This window comes from Salvelinus sp. IW2-2015, linkage group LG20 (genome assembly GCF_002910315.2).
Source record: "Salvelinus sp. IW2-2015 linkage group LG20, ASM291031v2, whole genome shotgun sequence".
Classification (NCBI taxonomy): Eukaryota; Metazoa; Chordata; class Actinopteri; order Salmoniformes; family Salmonidae; genus Salvelinus; species Salvelinus sp. IW2-2015.
In genome coordinates this window covers 35,051,748-35,078,501 of record NC_036860.1, presented here as the reverse complement: position 1 = coordinate 35,078,501, position 26,754 = coordinate 35,051,748, and the positions used below count along the sequence as shown (strand labels likewise).

The 26,754-nt window shown below is 44.8% G+C and overlaps 1 protein-coding gene across 5 annotated transcripts in view; it reads left to right on the top strand.

Moving 5' to 3' along the window:
- Window positions 1–26,754, top strand: part of cadm1a (cell adhesion molecule 1a) — a 432,225-nt gene that overhangs the window by 322,309 nt on the left and 83,162 nt on the right. For 4 of the 5 annotated variants that reach the window (XM_024011666.2, XM_024011667.2, XM_024011665.2 and 1 more), the window contains exons 2-3: window positions 7,681–7,698; window positions 24,373–24,519. In XM_024011666.2, the coding sequence (XP_023867434.1) occupies window positions 7,681–7,698; window positions 24,373–24,519 (165 nt within the window). The remainder of the gene's footprint in view (window positions 1–7,680; window positions 7,699–24,372; window positions 24,520–26,754) is intronic. The other variant, XM_024011664.2, reaches the window with a different exon arrangement.

Below are 26,754 nucleotides of genomic sequence, written 5' to 3'. Positions count from 1 at the left end.
GCGGCAGGCACGATGAATCAACCTGAATGGAGCTCGTTGAATGGCCCATCACTCTAGGTACAGTTGAGCGGTCCGGTTATCAGTGTCATTCGCTGTGCTCGTAACCCCGGTTCCATGTCTGTCTGGAGCCATTGGGTTTCCATTACCACAAATCCATTCTGCTCATTTAACAATAATGACTGAGGCCCTGCCACGACCCCAGACTCAAGCTGGGCTAAGTCTCGTCCGAGAAGACACTAGACGTTCCTTTTGGTTTCGTTCAACCCGGCTCCCATATTCACTGACTTCATCCAGGTTTTCAGTTGATAAACCTCAAAGTCCAGAATTGAGATTTTCTCTTCTAAAGCCTAGATGACAACATTATGGTATTATTGGCTATAGCCATCATGTTTTGGAACGCTTCTGTAACATAGAAACACTGACACATCTTTCCCGACAAATAAAAATGATATCCCAAAATATGTTTACTTTAAAATGTATTCCAAACAAAAACAATGATTGCGAAGTTAAACAAACCATACAACTCTATGCAGAATGACGGCATGAACGGCACAAACTGTCATTCTGTTACAAAACTTTGCATCTGCACGGGTTCTTCAAGTTAACTTGTTTTGTGGAAGTTGTAGTCCTTTTGCATAGAGTTGTATGGTTTGTTTAACTTTGCAATCATTGGTTGTTTTGACATACAGTACCAGTCAAAAGTTTGGACACACCTTCTCATTCCAGGGTTTTTCTTTATTTTTACTATTTTCTACATTGTAGAACAATAGTGAAGACATCAAAACTATGAAATAATACATATGGAATCATGTAGTAACCAATAAAGTGTTAAACAAATCAACATATATTTTATTTTTGAGATTCTTGAAAGTAGCCACCCGTTGCCTTGATGACAGCTTTGCACACTCCTGGCATTCTCTCAACCAGCTTCACCTGGAATGCTTTTACAACAGAAGTTATTTTTTGGTTATTACATAATATTTCATTGTTTTGATGTCTTCACTATTATTCTACAATGTAGAAAATAGTTTWAAAAAATAAGGAGAAACCCTTGAATGAGTAGATGTGTCCAAACGTTTGACTGGTACTGTACATTTTAAAAGAGAAAAGTCTGAGTCTCACCATCATTCTGTTCTGTGGAATTGTCCTAAATCATACCTCTATCATTCTGTAAACTGCCATTCAGAAAACAGCTTTAGTCCTACTGAGAGAAATACAGGCGCACATCTGAACCAGTATTTTGTCACGTCATCTAAACAGGTTTTGGTGCCTGGCTGTTTRGTAAGATAATAACTGAGCGAGCCAATCTTGTTGCCGTGGTGCCCATGCCGCACGCCATGGCCTATCCAACCAATCCCCCTCTGATATGAGAACACGGTCGGCCCTCCTAACCTCTTAATTACACGACAGCGTGGCGGGTCACGCTCCAGCCCCCTGGTCTCCCTCCCCTCCCCCCCAGTCCAGTCAGTGGTGTCCATCTGTGCTTTCCCTGTACCCCAGCCATCTCGCTAGCAATACGGAGCCCTGCACGCAATAGCCTAATGTTCCCCAAAATGGAAACACTGGGACCAGTAATAAGATAAAGTTCCTGGCCAAAGCACAACGCAACATGTGGTGGAGGGAGGTACAGATAGGGACATTGACTGTCAGTGCTACAATAAAAGACGCAATATTGGTGTAGGGCTGTATGTACTGTACAAGTGATACTATCAGGGCCATAGGTCACACTTACCATTGCCAATGGCCTTATATACCACAGCAACTACTAGTGGAATAATTATACCACCTCAAAACAGATTAGTTACTTTGTAGCTATGTACAGTGGTGGCTACCACTTTTGCGCACATGTTTTTGTCTACATAGACAACATTATTTGCTGCAGTACTAAGTAGTAGTCAACCATATGTACAGTGCATTCGGAAAATATTCAGACCCCTTGACTTTTTACACATTTTGTGACGTTACAGCCTRATTCTAAAATTGATTAAATTGTTTGTTTTTTCTCATCAGTATACACACAATACCCCATAAWGACAAACCAAAAACTGTTTTTTCAGACATTTTTGCAAATGTGTGTGTATATATATATWTTTTTTWTATATAACATTTACATAAGTATTCAGACCCTTTACTCAGTACTTTGTTGAACCTTTGGCAGTGATTACAACCTTGAGTCTTCTTGGGTATGACGCTACAATCTTGGCACACCTCTGTTTGCGGAGTTTCTCCCATTCTTCTCTGCAGATCCTCTCAAGCTCTGTCAGGTTGGATGGGGAGCGTCACTGCACAGCTATTTTCAGGTCTCTTCAGAGATGTTAGATCGGGTACAATTCCAGGCTCGGGCTGGGCCACTCAAGGACATTCAGTGAATTCTCCCGAAGCCACTCCTGCGTTGTCTTGGCAGTGTGCTTAGGGTCGTTGTCCTGTTGGAAGGTGAACTTTTGTACCAGTCTGAGGTCCTGAGCGCTCCAGAGAAGGTTTTTATCAAGGATCTCTCTGTACTTTGCTCCCTTCATCTTTCCCTCAATCCTGACTAGTCTCTCAGTCCCTGCCGCTGAAAAACATCCCCACAGCGTGATGCTGTCTCCACCATAACAGGTTTTCTCCAGACGTGACGCTTGGCATTCAGGCCGAAGAGTTCAATCTTGGTTCCATCAGACCAGAGAATCTTGTTTCTCATGGTCTGAGAGTCTTTAGGTGCCTTTTGACAAACTCCAAGCGGCCTGTCATGTGCCTCAACCATAAAGGCCTGATTGGTGGAGTGCCGCAGAGATGGTTCTCCCCAGTTTGCTCAGTTTGGTCAGGGAGCTAGGAAGAGTCTTGGTGGTTCCAAACTTCTTCCATTTAAGAATGATGGAGGCCACTGTGTTCTTGAGGACCTTAAATGCTGTAGAAATGTTTTGTTACCCTTCCCCAGARCTGTGCCTTCACACAATCCTGTCTCGGAGCTCTACGGACAATCCTTTCGACCTCATGGCTTGGTTTTTGCTCTGACATGCACTGTCAACTGTGGGACCTTATATAGACAGGTGGAACCCAATTAAGTTTTAGAAACATCTCAAGGATGATCAATGGAAACAGGATGCACTTGAGCTCAATTTTGAGTCTCATATCAAAGGGTCAGAATACTTATGTAAAWAAGGTATTTCTTTATTGTATTTTTATTTTATTTTCATACATTTGTTAAAAACCTGTTTTCACTTTGTCATTGTGGGGTATTGTGTGTAGACTGATGATGGGAAAAATGTAATCCATTTTAGAATAAGGCTGTAATGTAACAAAATGTTGAAAAGGGAAGGGGTCTGAATACTTTCCTAATGCACTGGAACTGCCTTGGCCCTGGAATGTTTATTTTGAGTGGCACTTACGCAGCATTGGTTACATACTGAACATTCACATGCAAAGTGCAAAGTTAACATACAGGTGTAGGATCTTGATCATCCTGTTGAAGGAGAACTTTCCTGCAATGTATGAATTTTATAAAGTGTATTTAATGTTTAAAAAGGCTTCTGAAGTTTAATTTCCACTTTGAAATGTCAGACTTGATTTTCCTTTACGAACATTTTTACAACCCCTACAAAAATGTCCATTAATTATAATCCACATAATAATTCACATTTCCTGTTGCTGCAGGATTATTTTTCCGCTGTTGCGAACTGGCTCCAATTAAGATCCGACATCTGTACATTGTGTATGGTCCTTACATCATTTATATAGCCAGTATGTGTGTTTTGTATAGCCTATTTAGCCTAGATAGTGCTGAATGAGTTGGCTCAGTGGAGAGAGGTCCACTCAGAGATGAGTGAGTCACTTTGTGTTTGCGGTTTACCCCTGACTTACATTAGAGCCATGACGAGAGCCATGTTTTTTTATGATGACTCTCCGCCACTTATGGTACTTCAGTGCATCTTAACCTTACAGACGTCGTGCACAATCAGCGCAGTGCATCGCAGCGCTTAGTAACAACAGACCTCATCCGTGGCTTCTTCTGTCTCAGCGGTGCAACACGAAAACTCACACAAAAATAACTTAATATTCCAAATGAGTCCTACACTGTGTCTGCTCTGCAGTGCACATAGTTTTCCCCCCTCTTGAAACACTAAGAAACCTACATTAATCCAAGATCTCCGGGTTTGATATTTTCCCAATCTCTCGGCGCCACCCATGATTGTGGTGGTGACCTCGCCCAGGTCACGCTGGGACATGGCGGGGGAATTTTCCCATCACCGCCAGCTTATCAGTGTGACAGCGCAGGCGTTTAATCGCGGTGCCGCAGACAGCTGTTAAGTCCCTCTCCATACTGACTCAGACGCCGAGCGTGGATGAGTGAGCCGAGCCGATGCTTCCAGTGTAGGGGGGAGAGAACGAGTGAGAGTGGAAGAAAACAAATGGCTGGTTCATAGGTTTCATAGAGCTCCACTGTGTCCCTGTTCAACAGCGGCCTTCGTCTCATCCCCTGGTGTGTGTGTGTGTGTGTGTGTGTGTGTGTGTGTGTGTGTGTGTGTGTGTGTGTGTGTGTGTGTGTGTGTGTGTGTGTGTGTGTGTGTGTGTGTGTGTGTGTGTGTGTGTGTGTGTGTGTGTGTGTGTGTGTGTGTTTGCGTGTGAGTAAGTGATATTTCAGACTTGTAGATGTCTTTCTTGCAGTCTGTGTCACTTACACACACACGAGTCACAGTGGCGCACACACAATACAGTATGATCTCAATCACAAGAAGAATGCTCTCCCGGTAATGTAGTCACAATTGGGTCACTGGGGCTTTGAAAACAAAACAAATTGTTAGTGTTGACTGGAATAAGGTTGAATCCATTTTCATTCAGACTTTGATTCACTTCGGCGGCTTGTAAGGGAGACAATGGGAGAGCGGTATCGATAATTACTTTTTAATGTGGCACACTCATCATGTCCAATTTCATGGCCCTCCAGCTGCAGATTTCCAATTGAATCACGACATAATGCGGTTACACTCCACCTTTTGAATGGGGTGGGGGTGGAAGAGGAGGACCCAGCTACCGCCAACTTCCCCATGTCTGGATCTGTGCCATTCAGACCTGGGTCAAAAATAGATTGCCTATTATTTTCTTTCAAATACCTTCGGTACACTTCATTTGGGGCTGGCGCACAGGGTGGGCGAGCTTTGCACTTTTGGGACTACTACATAGAAGGTTGACAAGGATGACAAGGTTAGAGGTATGGTTCCTCCAGTAAGGCCTTAGAGGAGGAAAGGGTTGAACTAATGTTAATGTAGAGGGTTCAGCAGAGGGTTAATGCTGTCAGAAGCTCCTTGACTTGATAGGATTTTGCTGACAGTAGCAGATTGCTATGTCTGGATTATTAACCTACTGTAGGTCTGCAATACAAACCATATTACATATGCAATTAGGCCCGTATTTCTATTGAGGCTTTGAATATGAACTTGGTGGTCATTTTTTGCTGCTGCTATAGAGATTCTTGCAGGTCTCTCACACCCAGAAATGTTTGTGTGTGTCCATGCATATCGATGGGGATGTGTGTGCGAGAGAGAAGGCCGGCCTGTCTTTGAGCTGTTCTGTAGCCATTTTATGAAGTGAAGTGTTCTTGCGGGCTGTAGAGGTYATTTTAAAGAGAGGCATCAAGCCTTCATTAATGCAGCCCAGCCTGTCTGACCCCTGGTTAATGTTCCTATCATTTTTAGAGTAGGGAGTAGCTACCTTTCATTTGAAATGACTCATGTTTAATGTATCTCTCTGGTTCCASCATTTAACCTCGCCTCCACGGTTGTTGGAGGGTTGGATGGTTGCATACCGGCGACATGGCCATGCCGGGCAAGAGGGGTTGGCGGGTTAGCCAGGCAGCCCCCCTCAGGACCGGTGGGGTTGAAATGGCCATGCAGAGTTATTCACAACTGTCTGGCATTTACTTAACATTGCAAGCCCCTTCCCCCTGGCCTGTGTTCCAGGAACCTGATCTCCAGGGTGGCCCGGGTCCCCCCGTGGCTCTCTGAACCACTTAGTTGCCGTGGCCTGGGTCATGACTGGAATCCTTAAGCAGGGGAGACTGGCTTGCGGTGGTGCTGGGTTTGGGGTGTGCGTGTGTGTTTGTTTTGTACTCGCTCTGTGTGTGTGTGTGTAGTGGGTAATCATTTGATATARTGTATAACTCACCTGCAACCCATAATGAGACTATGCCATTTATATTCAAAAAGTCAATCAAATGCATATATCACTTGACTCCATAAGATAAATAGCAATGTGCAAGCAGGACTATTGTGGAGTTACAGGAATATACTATCAAAAAAGGTCTGAGAATTTAATATCAAAGGCTAACATTTGTTGACCAATAGAATACTGTAAAAGTGAACTTCCAACCAGATATCAGACCTACAGGATGTTATCACAACAGCATCTCTGCTTTCCAGAGGTGTGACAGAATGGGTGATGGTGAGAGCAACACAGATAATTCAGCATTCCTGAAAAACACAAAATCATTTTCATACAGTGTTGATAAGAGTCACTTCAGGGACCGCCACTGTGTGTGTGTGTGTGTGTGTGTGTGTGTGTGTGTGTGTGTGTGTGTTGTGTGTGTGTGGTGTGTGTGTGTGTGTGTGTGTGTGTGTGTGTGTGTGTGTGTGTGTGTGTGTGTGTTCATGGCTTTTAGCCTACTAACAGCAGAGTGAGTAAGAAACATATACGAGTGATTCAAATAAAAATCAAATCACATTTTATTTATCACATGCTGCGTAAACAACAGGTTTAGACAAACAGTGAAATGCTTACTTACGAGCCCTTCCCAACAATGCAGAGAGAAAAATTCAGTCTGATTGCTCAGCAAAGTTCAATGGAATCAAATCTAGACGATGTCAGCCGATGATACATTTTTGACCATTTCAGACATCCATTAGATGCATCTGTGCCACAAATACGAGTTGAAATGTRTCTCAGGATATAAACGGAAACCAAATAGGATATATTTTCTTTTCAGTCTCCACTCTGAAAATTTCAACTGATTTCTCGGCTACTAGGAGGAATCGACAGACTCCCACTTGTCTCTTGGAGAATTGATAATTAGTATGTCACCGTGATTGAAATTTGGCAAATGTTGAAAGAATATGGGTTGTCTAATCAGAACCAGCCTCAGAGCAGAATCCTGATGCTCGGTTGGCGTAGAGCGGTTTTTAAAGATGTAACGGGTGACAAATGAATTGCATTATGGGTGAAGATGTTCATTTTCAGGAGGATAGCGATGGCAGAAACCACAGATGGACAAATCTGGTACCTAACATCTCTGAAATGGTGTAATTTGCTTTCACTGTCATATGAATTGAACCACCAATAAGCGTGTGCTTGCTATTCAGACCAATTCTGAGGTGTTCAATATTAAACTATGTTTATTATACTATGATTATGTCAAGCTGTATTGAATATGACTTATAACTGAAAAGTCAAATCTTCTACTGGTGAATTGACTGAATTGAAATGCCATGTGTGCTATTGAATGAATGAAACTATTCACCCTTTCCCTGAGAAGAAATCATGTACCCTAGAAATCCTCTCTCTCTGCCTTCATATGTGGCCTCACGCTATGCCAATGAGCTACCTCTCCTCTGCACTGGTGATGTTGGAGGCTGTTAATCTGTGGTGAAAGGGGCTTATCGCTAATGCTAACGCTACTCTCTCTCTCTCTTTTCCTTTCCCCTGACACAGGAGCTGCTCAGTACCCAGGTAAACCCCCCCTACCTCCTTCTTCTCTCTTTTCATTGATTTCTCTCTCTCACTCGTGCCCTTCTCTTCTCTTAGTTTTTACAGAATGGTCGCCTCTCAGCGTCTAGTGTTTGTGTGCTGCATACTAACTATCGCAGTGGTCTTTCCATATCAATTTTCTTTTATCACACTTTTTCTCTCACTGCCTTTCCTTCTCCTCTGTTTTCGTACATCTTCCGCCGCCGCCGCCGCTCCATAGCTGCTGATAGACTATCTCTTGCTTCTGCACCTGCTTTTGTTTCTTCTTCACGTCTTTTCTTCTCTTGTTCTTGCAACCTTTTGCTCTCTATAGCTGGTCTAGGGTCAGTTTTGTTGAGTACTGCATAATGGATGATGTTAGACATGGGGGCAGGGAGAGCTGATCTTAAAACCAGTTTGTATGAGCAGAAGGTCACTAGACTCTAGAGCTACAGTTTGTCACATTCTCTTTTTCTTGTCAGTGTTGTTTTGTGTTAGGTTTTTAGATGTTGATGGTCTGTGGTATGTGAAATTGTTTGCATTGTCCATGAATTATGTCCAATGAATTATGATATTGGAAGGACTTCGATGAACCAGTTTAAAAGCTTATCATCTCACATGCCTCACTAGAATATATCACAAGTTATTCATAATGGAATCATTTTGATACTCCTTAGCAAAACGTAAGAGGTTATTTTAAGGATGCCACTTCCTTCATACTTAGTTACTTTTAAATGGATGGCAAACCAGGACATACCTGCTTCAAAACAACACCGTTCCTCATTTGCCTGCTAACAAGGCCTGTTTTAGTCTGTTTGTGTTACACCATGGCACCATGGCAAACTGGTCTGAATTTGTGGTTGGAACTAAAAGAAATGACACAAGCTACAAAGTAAGGTCTATTTTTGTGTCTTCAACTTGACTGGCTTTCAAACAGTCAGCCACAATGAAATAGCACGTTAGCAGTTAGCATACAGTCAGTACTCTCTCAACAACTCTCGTACATCTCCAGTCCTGGAGAGCTACAGTGAGTGGATGTCTTTATTCCATCCCAGCTCATCTAATCATGGTCTAAATTGAAGACCACTATCAGTTAAGTCACTGAATCAGGTGTGTTGGTGCAGGGGTGGAACCAAAGCCTGCACACTCTGTGGGTCTCTGGGACCAGAATTGTCCAACACCTTCACGGCCTCATATCCGTACCAGACCGTTGGCTTTTAGCACGTTAGCTGTAGACTACTGTAGACAGAGGTTGAGGACAGTCAGACGTTGAAACTAGACGGCCCGACAACGCCCCTCACTGCGGCACGGGCGATTAATGCTCCCACCCACCCCCCCATCCACATTCAATCACGCCAAAGATGCTGAGCCAGTATTGAACTAGCGTTCGCAAAAACACTGCCTCGCTTGGCAGAGGGCCTAGTGTGTGTGTGTTTAGCCCCTGCCTTCGATCCAATTATTAATGTCACCCTCCGTTATTTATACGTATATAAATTAGAATTGAGCTGCGAAAGATTCTTCCCGAGGGGGATTGGATAGAGCCCAGCCCTTGCTAAGAGGAGGACAGTCCTTCACGGCTCTATGCTCAGTGATATCCTGTCCTATCCTACCCCACCCACTGTTATGCTGTGGTCTTCTACAACAGATTGCCAACTGAGCATCACTGCTCTGCTCTCCTTCCCCTCTGCCAAAGACATACTGTACTGTACAGTCACCATCTATATATTAAGTAAAATACAAAAACTACAAAGCGCTTTATGGCTGGAGGACTGGTAAAAGTTGCTGGCTGTAAACTTCCAGTAAATCCCTAAAGGACTTGATGGGGAGAGCTGTTGAGGGGTGTGCTGTTGATGGGAGAGCTGTTGAGGGGTGTGCTGTTGATGGGAGAGCTGTTGAGGGGTGTGCTGTTGAGAAGGGGAGAGCTGTTGAGGGGTGTGAGGGTGTGCTGTTGATGGGAGAGCTGTTGAGGGGTGTGCTGTTGATGGGAGAGCTGTTGAGGGTGTGCTGTTTATGAGCTGTTTGAGGGGAGAGCTGTTGAGGGGTGTGCTGTTGATGGGTAGATGCTGTTTGAGTGGGAGAGCTGTTGAGCGGGAGAGCTGTTTGAGGGGAAGAGCTGTTGATAGGGAGGCTGTTTGATGGGGTGTGCTGTTGATGGAGAGCTGTTGAGGGGAGAGCTGTTGAGGGGTGTAGCTGTTGAGGGGTAAATGCTGTTGAGGGGAGAGCTGTTGAGGGGTGTGCTGTGAGGGGGAGCTGTTGAGGGGAGGCTGTTGATGGGGAGCTGTTGAGGGGTATGCTGTTGAGGGGAGAGCTGTTGAGGGTGTGCTGTTGATGGGAGAGTTTGAGGGAGAGCTGTTGAAGGGGAGAGCTGTTGAGGGGAGAGCTGTTGAGGGGTGTGCTGTTGAGGGTATGCTGTTGAGGGAGAGCTGTTGAGGGGTGTGCTGTTGAGGGGTATGCTGTTGAGGGGAGAGCTGTTGATGGGAGAGCTGTTGAGGGGAGAGCTGTTGAGGGGTGTAGTGTTGAGGGGTATGCTGTTGAGGGGAGAGCTGTTGAGGGGTGTGCTGTTGAGGGGTAATGCTGTTGAGGGGAGAGCTGTTGAGGGGAGAGCTGTTGATGGGAGAGCTGTTGAGGGGTATGCTGTTGAGGGAGAGCTGTTGAGGGGTGTGGCTGTTGATGGGAGAGCTGTTTGAGGGGAGAGCTGTTTTGAGGTGGAGAGCTTTGAGGGGAGAGCTGTTGAGGGGTGTGCTGTTTGAGGGGTATGCTGTTGAGGGAGAGCTTTTGTTGAGGGTATGCTGTTGAGGGGAGAGCTGTTGATGGGAGAGCTGTTGAGGGGAGAGCTGTTGGAGGGGTGTGCTGTTGAGGGGTATGCTGTTTGGGGAGAGCTGTTTAGGGGTGTGCTGTTGAGGGGTATGCTGTTGAGGGAGAGCTGTTGATGGGAGAGCTGTTGAGGGTGTGCTGTTGAGGGAGAGCTGTTGATGGGAGAGCTGTTTGAGGGGAGAGCTGTTGATGGGTGTGCTGTTGAGGGGTGGTCTGTTGAGGGGAGAGCTGTTGATGGGAGAGCTGTTTGAGGGGTATGCTGTTGAGGGGAGAGCTGTTGAGGGGTGTGCTGTTGAGGGGTATGCTGTTGAGGGGAGAGCTGTTTGAGCGGGAGAGCTTGTTGATTGGGAGAGCTGTTGAGGGGTGTGCTTGTTGATGGGAGAGCTGTTGAGGGGAGAGCTGTTGAGGGGAGAGCTGTTGAGGGTGTGGTGCTGTTGAGGGGTATGCTGTTGAGGGGAGAGCCTTGGTTGAGGGGTATGCTGTGTTGAGGGGAGAGCTGTTTGAGGGGTATGCTTTGAGGGGAGAGCTGTTGATGGGAGAGCTGTTTGGAGGGGTATGCTGTTGAGGGGAGAGCTGTTGAGGGGTGTCTGTTTGAGGGGTAATGCTGTTTGAAGGGGAAAGCTGTTGAGGGGTGTGCTGGTTGAGGGGTGTGCTGTTGAGGGGAGAGCTGTTGATGGGAGAGCTGTTGAGGGGTATGCCTGTTGAGGGGAGAGCTGTTGAGGGGAGAGCTGTTGAGGGGTGTGCTGTTGAGGGGTATGCTGTTGAGGGGAGAGTGTTGAGGGGTGTGTGTTGAGGGGAGAGTGTTGATGGGGATAGCTGTTGAGGGGTATGCCTGTTGAGGGGAGAGCTGTTGAGGGGTATGCTGTTTGAGGGGTGTGGTTGAGGGGGTGCTGTTGAGGGGAGAGTGTTGAGGGGTGTGCTGTTGAGGGGTGTGCTGTTGAGGGGAGAGCTGTTGATGGGAGAGCTGTTGAGGGTATGTGTTCGAGGGGAGAGCTGTTGAGGGAGGCTGTTGAGGGGTGTGCTGTTGAGGGGTCATGCTGTTTGGAGAGGGAGAGCTTGGTTGAGGGTGTGTGCTGTTGAGTGGGAGAGCTGTTTTTGATGGGAGAGCTGTTGAGGGGTATGCTGTTGAGGGGAGAGCTGTTGAGGGGTTGCTTTGAGGGTGTGCGCTGTTGAGGGGAGAGCTGTTGACATTTTAGTAATTTAGCAGATGCTTTATCCAGAGCGACTTAGTGCATACATTTCATATTTTTTCATATGTCCCACGTTGCGCTCTACCAACTGAGCCAACGGAAGGACAGCACTCGTGCTGGAGTTTAGCGCTAGCATAGCGTAGGATCAGGATCAATTCCCAGTCCTTTGAAGTCGGAATTGAAATAAATTATTCTGCTGAAATTATGGGCATTTTGCCCAATTTGTGATTGAATTCTATTTCCTTTCCTGAATGGACGATAAAGCAGAGGCTGTCCTAATGATGTTTCGAGGCGCAGAGGAGTAGATATCATTTCCAGACACTTGATTAGAAGAAATACTTAGTAATGCAACACTGGCGCCGGTAATCCACCACCTCTATTATATACACTGAATGTTTCAGCCTGAGACCTTTGTGTTTCAGACTAGATCAGACTAGACTGATCCCGTTTTAGTATAACTGACTGGGATTTCATTTATGTTTAGGTCAATAACAGTCCTATGAAAATGACCCAATCTAACAGAAAAGACCAACAAATGATTTAATGGCACTATACACGATGTTTACTAAACGTCTCATTCTAAACTCTCAGTTGAATCAGGTGTCCAAGTCCTGAATACATGAAATACATGGAATTGGCTGCGCTGAGAATTTTAAAACAACAGGACCTCCTAAATATGTCTTGTGATACAGTGTCTGCTCCTCGCCTTCTGACCTCAAGCAAACCTGTGGCCACAAGGACTCCTTTGCCCCCCCCCCCCCCCTTCTCCAACGCACTGATGCATTATGTGTGTATGTGTGGTGTGCAATGCAAGTGTGTTTATGTGTGTGGTGAGAGAGGGGGGTCTTTCGGCACACATAGAGGGAGATGTGAGAGGAGCAGAGGAAGGGGCTTCAGCCATGGCAAAGTTAATTGCAGGCCCACAGTACAGGGATTCATATTTGTGTTCAGATGGGTCCTTGAGATCCACATACACGCTCTTCTCTCTCACAAATCACACACACACACACACACACACACACACACACACACACACACACACACACACACACACTCTCTCTCTCTGTCTCTCTGTCTCTCTGTCTCTCTGTCTCTGTCGCTCTCGTTCTGCACGTGCACACACACAAAAGCCTGCTAATACTGAACAATTTAAACACTTGCCCTCAAATTCCACCTTTCTCTGATGTGTAAATATTGGACTATAAATTGTGCCTTCCTGTATTATACTGATGCAAAAAAAWATATATATATTCCACTGAGCTATTTACTTTATGCTCGCATTCTCATCTTTATGATGTGTTATTGTTGTTGCATTGTCGAGAAGGAACCAGAGAGTAAGCACTTTCGTTAGACGGCGTTATACCATGCGTATCCTGTACACACCACTAATAAAACTAGAAACGCGCACACTACGACACAGAGCTACGCCTGCAACATTGCACACGTGCTTTGTCGTTGAATGGTTCTAGTCAATGTTTACTTGTGTTCCCTTTGCATTCCTTTAATCTAGATCTCCTCCAAAGCCTGTTGAAAACACCAATGCAACCACTATATTTTCCTCTGAATTGATTGGTTTGCAGGTGTTGTAGAGCACACTGTTTGATGATGATGATGATCTTCATGAAGCAATTCAAATAAAAGTGGATTGTAAGTAAGCCTCACGAGGGCATGGAGACACCAGTAGAGGACAGACATACCAGACTAGATAGTAGTGAGCAGCAGGTTTGTGAATGCTTTGTGTTGTGTTTGTGTACAAGATGACTGTGGAGAGACAGCCAGGTGCTAGAGCCACGTAGCAAATACACATACACAGGCACTCCCTCTCACACACACTAACACACACACACCACTAACCAAGAGGAGAAACAGTGAGTGTGGAGGGGAGGGGGGGAGGAGGGGGGAAGAGGGATGCTGATAGCCTGTGTTCTGCTGCAGTGCCCTCTACCTCCCCACCTCTCTCTTTCTCTCTCTGTATCTCCCTCTTGTTCTCTCTCACCACATCTCTCTCTCTCCTCCTTCAGCCCTTCTGCAGGGTCTCAGCTTGCTTTTGTTTATCTGGCTGGGGGTGGAGGAGAGGAGACCCCTCCATCCATCCTTCTCTCTCCCTGCCTCCCTCCCTCCCTCTCTCTCCTTCCTGAAAGAGATTTCCAAATGAGAGAGCATAATGGCGTGCCCTCTGGTAGCGCGCCCAGGCCACCACTGCCTCTCTGACACCCTCCCCTCATACACATCCTCTCATCCCTCCCCCACACACACCCACAGACACACACCACAACCCTCCCTCCTCATTACACACCCACAGACAGCACACACACTCCCTCCTCCCCTCCCTCACCCCATACACACCCACAGACAACACCACGACACCCCTCCCTCCCTCATACACGCAGAAGAGAAAGAGAGTGAACACACAATGTACAGAGGACCCACAGACACACACACATCCTCCCATCCCTCCCCATACAGACAGCAACAACACAGGCGTGAGTATTCAGAAAATTCGTATCGGAGATTGCACCAACTGAACAGTGATTCGGGACACAGAATCATTGCTCAGTGGTCGCGCATTACTTTGGACTTCTCCTCAAAGAACGAAACGAAAGTAAAGATGTATTACGACCGATGCGATCCTCCCATCCATCTCCCCCATACAGCATCCTCCCGCTCCCCTCCCCATACACACCCACAATGACACCACAACCACATCTCCCACTCCTCCCCAAACACACAACATCCTCCCATGCTCCCCCATCCGCTCCCCCACACACACCCCAGACACACACACATCCTCCCATCCCTGCCGTGATTCAGATGCTTTTCTGCACCACTTCTCTCCATCCATCCACGGACAGCTCCCACGTGAACTCTATTTTCCTGGTCATTAGCACCACACAGGCCAGGCTTCCCCCTCCTTGTTTACTTCTCTTCTCCCTCTTTTTATTGGAATGCACTGCAAATGTCTCCCCACTATCTCCTCTCTGAGTGGAGAGGATGATGGTGATGAGGAAAGGAGGGAGAGAGGGAAGACCATTACAGAATAGCCTTTGAGGGATTTTCCCGGGTGTTTTCTCCTCCAAAGCATGGAGGCYTAGGAGGTCAGTTTATAAACACTGTCTCATAATCTGCATGTAAAAACGGCATGCCGTCGTTGCTAATTAGCCACTACAAAAGCTTCTTCAAACTCTTCTTCGGGGCGAGTAATCACAACTTAAGCGCTAGGCCCTTTTGGAATATGCTTCATGATTCTGGGTGACATCAGTTCACTGTTAACATGATAAGTAGTACAGAGTTGTTTGCAAGTGCGTTTCATAAGTGTTTGTTCTTGATACAATTCTTTTTATTCAAACAATTGCCACTTAGTGAAATTACTTAGTAAAAGTCAAAGATGATGTGGAATCATTCTTAGTCATTCCCTTTGAATGAGCGAGCTATCTCAAATACTAAAACATCCTCGGTATTTAAGAAACCATTAACGTTTCTGAGGAAAATTAAGCCACTTGACGTCGTTGAATGATTCAGCATCATCACTAGCAAACCTTTTTATTTTACTACTGTGCAATAAAATATTTCTATAACGTCCTCTTTACTCCATTTAATGAGATATGTTTAATCTTAAAAGCAGAAAATTTCTGTGTCGGTGTAAATCAGGCTTAAAACATTTGCTTTTATTGAGTAGAAGCAGGGTTATTTTAGCCTGGTCCCAGATATGTGTGTGCTGTACAGCCATCTATGATTTAGCATGACATTGAACATAGGAGTTTGCAAGACGGCACAAACAGATTGGGACCAGGCTAGGGTTCTTTGCATCAAAGCAGTATGTGTTAATATGAGACGGTGACTGGTTGGTTAGGGATTTTGGCAGGGCTGCATCACCGTGCATTTCTGTTGAACAGGGTCTCCCACTCACAGATGGAGGGGTCAATGGCCACTGCCACTCATCTGGTTCACAGCAGAATTGGATTGTGAAAAATCGCAGGGAGAGGAAAAAAAGAGCCTCTTGTTTTTGCGGGAACAGCAACAAAACTCGCACAGACACACAAACACATGCAGGCACGCCATTCACACACACACCACACACACAATCACACACACACACCAACCCAGCACACACACACATCCAACACACACACACCACACACACACACAACACACACACACACACATACAAAAGCGAAGGGGAAGAGAACCCCCAACAGACACATAGCACAGAATGCCATCAGATGGAATATCTCAAATTATCTAGGGTGCTTAATACACATCTGTACTGGTCAAGCACACTCGTGGAGAATGACTAGTTCGACCTCTCAAAATTCACCATGTGCAAAAATACAACATTGTTTGTTGTCTCTAAAATACTTCCCCTTTAGATTTTGTGGTATGACACATTAATGCTAAGCGCTGTAAGCACAAGCTTACCAGGCCTAGCTTAAATCTGGGGAAATTAGATCCCTTCAACCACTAATCTGACAGAACTGTTTAGATGTAACCAAATTACTAGTGTGCATCCTGCTTTTTCACCCAATCAATTCTGTTAGTTCAGTGTTTCAGCTCAAGGTTAGGACAACCAGCCGTTCGTGCATATATAACAGGGTTAAAAGCTCTACAAAGCACCTCCATTTTACATTCCATCAACGTTCTTGCAGCAACATTTTCGACTTATTTTTGGCAGTTTGAGCCACTTTTATCAGAGTACATTCAACCAAAATCATAACTAAAAAAAAACTAAATCATTAAATATCATTCCAAAACAATATAATATAAAAAAATGTAGTCGTGGCCCACTAGTATAAGCTTCCTTCACTGCGTCTCTGTTGCGCGATTGCCTAGCCTTATGCTGCCTAGGCCAGCTCCAAAGCCTACTTGCTGACGCACTCCCTGTGTCAACTCGACTAACTGTTGACACTGTTTGCTATTTTCTCTTGATACGAACTTGTGCAGAGCCTGTGTTACTGGGTCTTGCGTCTCTCAGTTACCAGCCCTTGGTTGCCGACCTCTGCGCTTCCCCCTCTAACAGAGAGAACAGTCACAACGTCAACGAGCCCAATGAACCTTTTCCAATCTCACGTGTTTGCTGCAAGCCTTTCAGCCACTGGTTCTGTTGACTTCACATCATGTGGCCTCCTCAAACCGCTGCGTGCTCTCTTCTCATGTCAGGTGGCGAGCGCTGGAAATTTGTATTCACACACTAGTCAAAGAACACACTTCGGTCTTCTTTTCTTTCTCCTCACATCAACACACACACAACCACACACACATACATAACAACACACAACACACACACAGCACACACACATCACACACTACCCACACCAATAATGTACCACTAGCCGTATATTTTTCTTTATATCCATCACAAAATGGCCACCAAATACACTACACCAACGTTCAATCGAGCACACACACACACACACACAGTGTAGGCTAGTGCTGCTGAACGTACAGAGCATCCTCATCTGACAAGTTTAATCTAGGCCAGAATGATCAATGCTCTGTGCTAGCGCTTTTGAACGTCACTAATTACATACAAAGATAATGTCACAGATCTGTTTGAACAAGTTATGCAAATGGAACCGATATGAATCCTTTCTTGCATGACGGCAAGCCTTGTTGATTGTTGACACATGCACAGAAAGCAAATGCACAGCAAAGCTTAGAGAGCCTTTAAAGGGGGAAACTAATGTTATATTGCACATGCTAGTTTGGTTCATCGTTTACAAGATTCCATTTGCGAATAATTAATTTGATTCCTGTCAGTAAGGAATTCATTTATTTTATTGTTCAATCAATTCATTGAAGCATAGATACAATAGCCATCCTCTAACTAATATACACATGTTCCTGTGCCCATTCTGGTGCTGTTAGACCATATCTTTGCTTTTGTTTATCCTCTGCTTTCTGGCCAGGTGCATGCAGGGTGAGTTGAGAGACTTTTCCCCCAACTCTTGGTGGGTAGAGATAGATTTTTGCTGAAGACTCATCCAATATGTACACACGTCTCTCCCATTGAATTTGCCAAGGTGTCTCCTCCTTCTTGCTCAAACACATGCACATCTATACATGTCTGTATGTTGAGCTGTAGCTCGGTCCCATCTGTAGGCGAGGCTACCGTGATTTATCCATCTCTCTCTGCTGCATTCCTTTGGTGTTATTCCAAACATGTATGGCAGTAGATGCACACAAGGATAGTTAGAGGATTTGCCAAGGTACAGATCTAGACTAGTATTGAGAATGATTGATCTGATAGTCTGGGCACTGAAGCCATGTGATATGGTCCCACTCTGACATGGTTTTCTGAGTTGTTGTTTTTGGATGCAGTTTCTGACGTGACACATTCAGTATTATCAGAACTATTTGTGTTGCACATGCAGTGCCATCTCTTCTTTTGGTAAACACCTGCTAAAACATATTCTCGTCATTTTACCTACTCATTTCATTTGGTCTAATTACCAAATTATGATAATGCACTTTTTGTGTAAGAGCTGTTAAAAAAAGAAAAAATGCCTGGAATTGTAGCCTGTTCAGGTGGGAGTTTTTGGCCCAGATCATGACATCACAAGCTGATCTTATTATTCTGACTAATAACCAGTCATCTTTTATTTGCATATGTATCCTCCAAATTTGAAGGGGGTAAGCAGGGTAGGCTCATAGAGATCCTATTACATTACTTATTCTATGGGTAGGCTTTAGAGCAGGGGTACTCAACTCTTACCCTACGAGGTCCATAGCCTGCTGGTTTTCTGTTCTAACTATTTCGTAATTGCACACACCTGGTGTCACAGGTCTAAAACGATCCCTGATTAGAGGGGAACCATAAATAAATGCAGTGAAACTGGCTTCGAGGTCCAGAGTTGAGTTTGAGGGCTCTAGAATGTAGACGATCCTATCCACCAATCAGTGCTGTGTATATAAAAATGTATATCAACACGCCCACCCGATCAGACTGAGCCTTTCAATGGCAAAAGGAGGCTCAGGGAAATAAATTAGTAAACATACATMACATGACCAAAAGTATGTGGACACCTGCTACTCGAACATCTCATTCCAAAATCTTGGAATTTTAAATGGAGTTGGTCCCCCTTTGTTGCTATAACAGGAAGGCTTTCCACTAGATGTGGGAACATTGCTGCGGGGACTTGCTTTCATTCAGCCACAAGACCATTAGTGAGGTCGGGCACTGAGATTGGGCCATTAGGCCTGGCTCGCAGTCGCCATTCCAATTCATCACAAAGGTGTTTGATGGGYTTGAGGTCAGGGCTCTGTGCAGGCCAGTCAAGTTCTTCCACACCGATCTCAATAAACCATTTCTGTATGGACTTCGCTTCGTGCACAGAGGCATTGTCCTGCTGAAACAGGAAAGGGCCTTCTCCAAACTGTCGCCACAAAGTTGGTAGCACAGAATCGTCTAGAATATCATTGTATGCTATAGCGTTAATATTTCCCTTCACTGGAACTAAGGGGCCTAACCCAAACCACAAAAACCAGCAATTTTTCCTCCTCCACCATACTTTACAGTTGACACTATGCATTGGGGCAGGTAGCGTTCTTCTGGCATCTGCCAAACCCAGATTTGTCCGTCGGACTGCCAGATGGTGAAGCGTGATTCATCACTCCGGAGAACGCGTTTCCACTGCTCCCAAGTCCAATGGCGGCATCTTTACACCACTCCAGCCGACGCTTGGCATTGCGTATGGTGATCTTAGGCTTGTGTGCGGCTGCTCGGCCAATGAAACCCATTTCATGGAGCGCCCGACGAACAGTTCTTGTGCTGACGTTGCTTCCAGAGGCAGTTTGGAACTCGTTAGTGAGTGTTGCAACCGAGGAAATAAAATGTTTACACGCTACCCACTTCAGCACTCGGCGGCACAATAGCAGCACTTACAGTTGACCGGGAAATCTCTAGCAGGGCAGAAATMTCACTTGTTGGAAAGGTGGCATCCTTTGACGGTGCCACGTTGAAAGTAACTGTGCTCTTCAGTAAGGCCATTCTACTGCTAATGTTTGTCACATGGCTGTGTGCTCTAATTTATGCACCTGTCAGCAACGGGCTCCCGAGTGGCGCAGCGGTCTAAAGAACTGCATCTCAGTGCAAGAGTCATCACTGCAGTCRCTGTTTCAATTCCAGGCTGTATCACATGCGGCTGTGATTGGTAGTCCCATAAGGCTGCGCACAATTGGCCCTGCATCGTTCGGATTTGGCCAGGGTAGGCCGTCTTTGTAAATAAGAATTTATTTTTAACTGACTTGCCTAGTTAAATAAAAAATAAAAAAATAAGGATGTGGCTGAAATAGCTGAATCCACGAATTTGAAGTGGTTTCCACATACTTGTGTATATTTTGAGTTATTTTCATGAAACAAACACAGTGATATATTAGACTTACAGTTATGATTTAAAAGTAAATTTGCAATCCAGATTATGCTACTGTAGCTGTTGGTAGTGACTCGATAACGTTGACATTTTCTGGGTGACGTCTGTGTACGTTTGATGTTGTCATTAATGAGCATGTTCCCTCGTAATTATTCCCCCTCACGACTCGTGTTCAAGTGTTTGTTCACCAGAGGAAGAACAAATAACCGAATGAACACCTCCCATGGTTTGAACTCCTAGCCCACTGTAGTAGGATACTAAATTTAGCAGCATTGCCACGGCGACATCCGCTGCACTAGTTACCTTCCATGCTTAACCTTCTGCAGGGTAACCTTTATCCTGAAGAAACAGTGTTAGTGTATGATATTAGCATATCATATTACCCTAGCATGTTACCATAGCATATTAGCATATTTCCAATAATGGCGGTCCTTATTGAAAAGTAGGCTGAATTCGCTTCTTATAAGTGGGGAGTGTGCCTTTTTCTGGCGAGGTTCATTTTCAGGGCTGTTTGGGGTGTTGTTTGACAGGCTGATTTAAATCCTGTTTGTCTATCCTGGCGATTGCTTTCTTCCCCTGACAACAAGACATGTAAATTAGCATTTGATGTGTTGCAGGTCCATTCAGGTTCCCCTTATTAGCTCCCAAGGGAGGGAACAATAAATATTGAATGTATTTTTTWTTMTWTTWTTTTTTTGAGATACGCAGGAGGCAAGAGATGAATCTTGGAGATGATGAAAATCAAAGACACTCTCTCTCGCTCTCTTGACTTTAATGAAGTAGCTCAAATCCATTTAAAGTGTGTACATGTGCGTGTTTTTGGTTTCGAAGTAGATTTACGGGGAGATTTTCAGGTGCATGTCCACGGTTGATTTATGAAGTCTTCTATTGGCTTGTGATACGGTCTGGGATCACACAACATCACAACACATTACACACCACAACCATCAGCACACACAACACACAACATCAGATCATGAGTCAGCCATTCAGGAGGCGCTATCCACAACAACACATAGTAGTCCTGAAACTACCAAGTTTCAATACAGGAATGATTCAGATTTATCCCCAGATATCCAGGAAATACTGCAAAAATTGGAAGTGCCCATTTAAAACCAAGATATGGTCACTCAGGGTTCTCCCAAAATAAGATTGCCACATTGCCGTCTTGGCTGCACCGGTATGTAAAGATTTCACAGCAAGTGAAAATGATATTTGGTAGTGATAGCGTAACTTTCATCGCCAATTACATTGTTGTGAATTGTGAAACAGGCCGTTGATAAATTCAGAGCGTTATCATGTTCCTCAATTAATTCAGTGCATTTCAGCAGTAGGCCATCTCGATACAGAGCGTGCTCAGGACGCCCAGAGTGCAGGCCATAGCGTTGTCGAATCATAAAAACTTTGTAACGGCAGTCAAACAAAAGTAAAATGACCAAAGTTGCTAAGCTTGCTAGATAACTTCCAATGAATATCTCCTATTTGGCAAAATGTAGTTGATGATTATGCAGATAGCAGATCAGCTCATGAATAACGGCGATAAAGAGAGGAAATTGTTTAAATAGCAAGGTGTCTTAACGGGGACGAACTCTGTAAAAAAAAAAAAAAAAATGTATCCATATCTACCCTCATACCGTTTGTTGATCACAAATTCAATACCGAAGCTCTCAATGGGCAGCAATATGAAACAATGCAGAAAAGTGGGGGAAATGTTATAGCGGTATTTTGACATGCATACGCGAGACGTGCTTTGATAATGCTACATATGGATTACAGAATAAAATTAGGAATTTTCATGTGGAGTCAGGATGTTGGGTTTCAGTGGGACTGACGATCGGAAAATAGCTTATTAAAGGCTGCTATGTGAGTCAATAGATCAATAATGCAAAATTGTAGCCTAAATCAAGTGTATGCTAAATGTTTCTGACCAGAATGTTTTTTATCAGCTAACACAGTGCCCTCGGAAAATTATTCAGACCCCTTGACGTTTTCCGCATTTTGTTACGTTACAGCCTTATTCTGAAATGTATTAAATCGTTTTTTCCCTCATTAATCTAGGCACAATACCCCATAATGACAAAGCAAAGACAGGATTTTAGAAATGTTTGCTAATTTATTCAAATCAAAAAACTGAAATATCACATTTACTTAAGTATTCAGACCCTTTACTCAGTACTTTGTTAAAGCACCTTTGGCAGCGATTACAGCCTCAAGTCTTCTTGGATATGACGCTACAAGCTTGGCACACCTGCATTTGGGGATTTTCTCCCATTCTTCTCTGCAGATCCTCTCAAGCTCTGTCAGGTTGGATYGGGAGAGTTGCTGCACTGCTATTTTCAGGTCTCTCCAGAGATGTTTGATCGGGTTCAAGTCCGGGCTCTGGCTGGGCCACTCAAGCAAATTCAGAGACTTGTCCCAAAGCCACTCCTTCATTGTCTTGGCTGTGTGCTTAGGGTGGTTGTCCTGTTGGAAGGTGAACCCGTCYCCATGTCTGAGGTCCTGAGAGCTCTGGAGCAGGTTTCATCAAGGATCTCAGTACTTTGCTCCGTTCATCTTTCCCTCAATCCTGACTCGTTCATCTTTCCCTCGATCCTGACTAGTCTCCAAGCCCCTGCCACTGAAAAACATCCCCTCAGSYTGATGCTGCCACCACCATGCTTCACCATAGAGGTGCCAGGTTTCCTCTAGAAGTGACGCTTGGCATTCAGGCCAAAGAGTTCAATCTAGGTTTCATCAGACCAGAGAATCTCTTTTCTGAAAGTCTTTTGGTGCAGTTTGGCAAATTCCAAGCAGGCTGTGTTGTGCCTTTTACTGAGGAMTGGCCACTCTACCATAAAGGCCTGATTGGTGGGGTACTGTAGAGATGGTTGTCCTTCTAGAAGGTTCTRCCATCTCCAAAGAGGAACTCTAGAGCTCTGTCAGACTGACCATCGGGTTCTTGGTCACCTCCCTGACCAATGCCCTTCTCCCCCGATTGCTCAGTTTTGCCCGGTGGCCAGCATTAGGAAGAGTCTTGATTGTTCCAAACTTCTTCCATTTATGAAAGCTGGAAGCCACAGTGTTCTTGGGGACCTTCAATGCTGCAGACATTTGTTGGGGACTTTCAATGCTGCAGACATTTGTTGGTGCCCTTCCACAGATCTGTACCTCAACACAATCCTGTCTCGGCGCTCTGCGGACAATTTGGTTTGACCTCATMACTTGGTTTTTGCTCTGACATGCACTGTCAACTGTGGAACTTTAWATAGACAGGTGTGWGCCTTTCCAAATAATTTCCAATCAATTGAATTTACCACAGGTGGACTCCAATCAAGTTGTAGAAACATCTCAAGGATGATCAATTGAAACAGGATGCACCTGAGCTCAATTTCGAGTCTCATAGCAAAGGGTTTGAATATGGTATTTTTAYTAAGGTATTTTTGTTTTTATTTTGTATCAATTTGCACAATGTTGCAAAAACGTGTTTTCGCTTTGTCATTATGGGGTATTGTGTGTAGATTGCTGAGCATTTAAAAAAAAAATGTTTTATCCATTTTAGAATAAGGCTGTAACGTAACAAAATGTTGAAAAAGTCAAATGGTCTGAATCATTTTGAGGCACTGTACATGAGCAAACTAGAATAAAGATAATCATTAGCACTCACCTCAACTTATCTAACATTTCCCCAGCCAAATTGTTACCAAATATTCAAATGGAGATTCCCCACGCTTGTCTCAAAGCATCGTGATGATGCTGTCCAAATCAAAATGGTGCCTGAAATTATCATATAGGTCAGGGTTTCCCAAACTCGGTCCTGTCCTGCCACCCCCCCACACACACACGGTCGCGGCCAGCTGTGCCAAACCTGCATCTGTAGTGACGCTTCCAGTGGTTACCCGTGTTAATCCCTAATACACGCTGACTTGAAGAAGCAAGTACATAATTTGTCACCTAACTCTGCTGGGGTTTCTCCCCACTCTTCTTTGCGGTTGCTTTGGCGTTTTAGAGAGCACTTTAGGGCTTATTTTGATTTAAGTGGGTATACATAACATGTTGGTGTTGATCTCCAACAAGTAGGGGAATAATATCAAAAGGTAGTAATACTTGAATTCATTCCATACAAACCAAATTGTGCTCACTCAGATATTATATTTTCACACCTTTTTAGCACAGTTCCAGCAACTATGGTGGATGTCTAACCAGGTTAAGTACAGCTTGGTTTTTCTTGGCTTGGTTTGGCTTGGCTTGGCTCGTTGGTTTGAAAAACTATACTGCACACAGCCTGCCAGTTGTAATGATGAGTGTTTGTCTCTGTCTGTGCCCTGCAGTCCAGAGTCAGAACCTGGTGACGGACAATGTGGCGGTGGTGGAGGGAGACGTGGCCGTCATCAGCTGCAGGGTGAAGAACAACGACGACTCGGTCATCCAGCTCCTCAACCCCAACAGACAGACCATCTATTTCAGAGACGTCCGACGTGAGTACCACACATACACACAGACAGGCATACATTCACCCACACACACACACACACACACACACACAGAGACAAGCATACACACACACACCTTGGAAATAGATAGGCCTGTTACACTGAGTGTACAAAACATTAAGAACACCTGCTCTTTCCATGGCATGACTGACCAGGTGAAAGCTATGATCCCTTATTGATGTCCCTTGTTAAAAAAACTTCAATCAGTGTAGATGAAGTGGAGGAGACAGGTTAAATAGGGATTTTTACAAGCTTTGAGTGAATTGAGACATGGATTGCGTATGTGTGCCATTCAGAGGGTGGATTAGCAAGACAAAATATTTAGGTGCCTTTGAATGGGGTATGGTAGTAGGTGCCAGGCGCACCGGTTTGTGTCAAGATCTGCAACGCTGCTGGGTTTTTCCGCTCAACAGTTTCCTGTGTGTATCAAGAATGGTCCACCACACAAAAGACATCCATCCAACTTAACACAACTGAGGGAAGCATTGGAGTCAACATGGGCCAGCATCTCTCTGTGGAATGCTGGCCCGTCTGGGCATGGACACCTGGCCCGTCCATGCCCAAACGAATTGAGTCTGTTCTGATGGCAAAAGTGTGCAGTGCAAATCAAAATTAGGAAGGTGTTCCTAATGTTTGGTATACTCAGTGTAGTTCTACATTGACACACATACACATACTGTCATCAAGTCTACAATAATCTTTCGGTCCACTTCAAAATCAAATCAAATCAGATAAAAAAAATTATTGGTCACATATTTAGCAGATGTTATTGCGAGTGTAGCGAAATGCTTGTGTTCCTTGCTCCAACAGTGCAGTAGTATCTAAAAATTCACAACAATACACACAGACCTCTAAGTAAAATAATGGAATTAAGAAATATAAATATTAGGACGAGCATTGTCGGTGTGACATTGACTAGAATACAGTAGAATACAGTATATACATATGAAATGAAAAAAACTGTATGTAAACATTATTAAGGTGACCAGTGTTCCATTATTAAAGTGACRAGTGATTCCATGTCTATGTACAGTACATAGGGCAGCAGCCTCTAAGTTGCACGGTTGAGTAACCGTGTGGTAGCCAGCTAGTGATGGCAGTCTGATGGCCTTGAGATAGGAAAAAAATTTTGGCTTTGGTTTTTTTTTTTTTTTTTCAGTCTCTCGGTCCAAGCTTTGATGCACCTGTCTAACCTCACCTTCCTGGATGATAGCAGGGTGAACAGGCCGTGGCTTGGGTGGATATCTTGATGATCTTTTTTGGCCCTTCCTGTGACATTGGGTGTTGTAGCTGTCTGGAGGGCAGGCAGTGTGCCCCCGGTGATGCGTTGGGCAGACCGCACCACTCTCTAGAGAGGCCATGCAGTTGCAGGCTGTGAAGTTTCTGTACAGGCGGTGATACAGCCAGACAAGATGCTCTCAGTTGTGCCATCTGTAAGAAGTTTGTGAGGGTCTAGGGGCCAAGCCAACTTTAGCCTCCTGAGGTTGAAAAGGCGCTGTTTGTGCATCTTCACCACACTCGTCTGTGGTGGGTGGAACATTTAAAAATTGTCAGTGATGTGTACGCCAAGGAACTTGAAGCTTTTGACTTCTCCACTGCGGTCCCCGTCGATGTGGATGGGGGTGTGCTCCCTCTTCTGTTTCCTGAAGTCCACGATTAGGTCCTTTGTTTTGTTGACGTTGAGGGAGATATTGTTATTTTCCCTGGCACCACTCCGCCAGGGCCCTCACCTCCTCCTGTAGGCTGTCTCGTCATTCTGGTAATCAGGCCCTACTACTTGCTTGTGTCGTCTACAAACTTGATGATTGAGTTGGAGGCGTGCGTGGCCACGCAGTCATGGGTGAACAGGAGGAGGATCAGTATAGTGGAGGTCCACCTGGGGGCGGCCCGTCAGGAAGTCCAGGATCCAGTTGCACAGGGRGYGGTTCAGACCCAGGGCCCCGAACTTAATGAGCTTGGAGGGTACTATGGTGTTCAAGGCTGAGCTGTAGTCAATGAACAGCATTCTTACATAGGTATTCGTCTTGTCCAGYTGGGATAGGGCAATTGCAATTGGATAGGGCAAAGGCGATTGCATTGTCTGTGGATATATTGGGGCGTTATGCAAATTAGAGTTGGTCTAGGGTGTCAGGTAAGGTAAAGGTGATATGATCCTGAACCAGCCTCTCAAAGCACTTCATGATGACAGAAGTGAGTGCTACAGGGCGATAGTCATTTAGT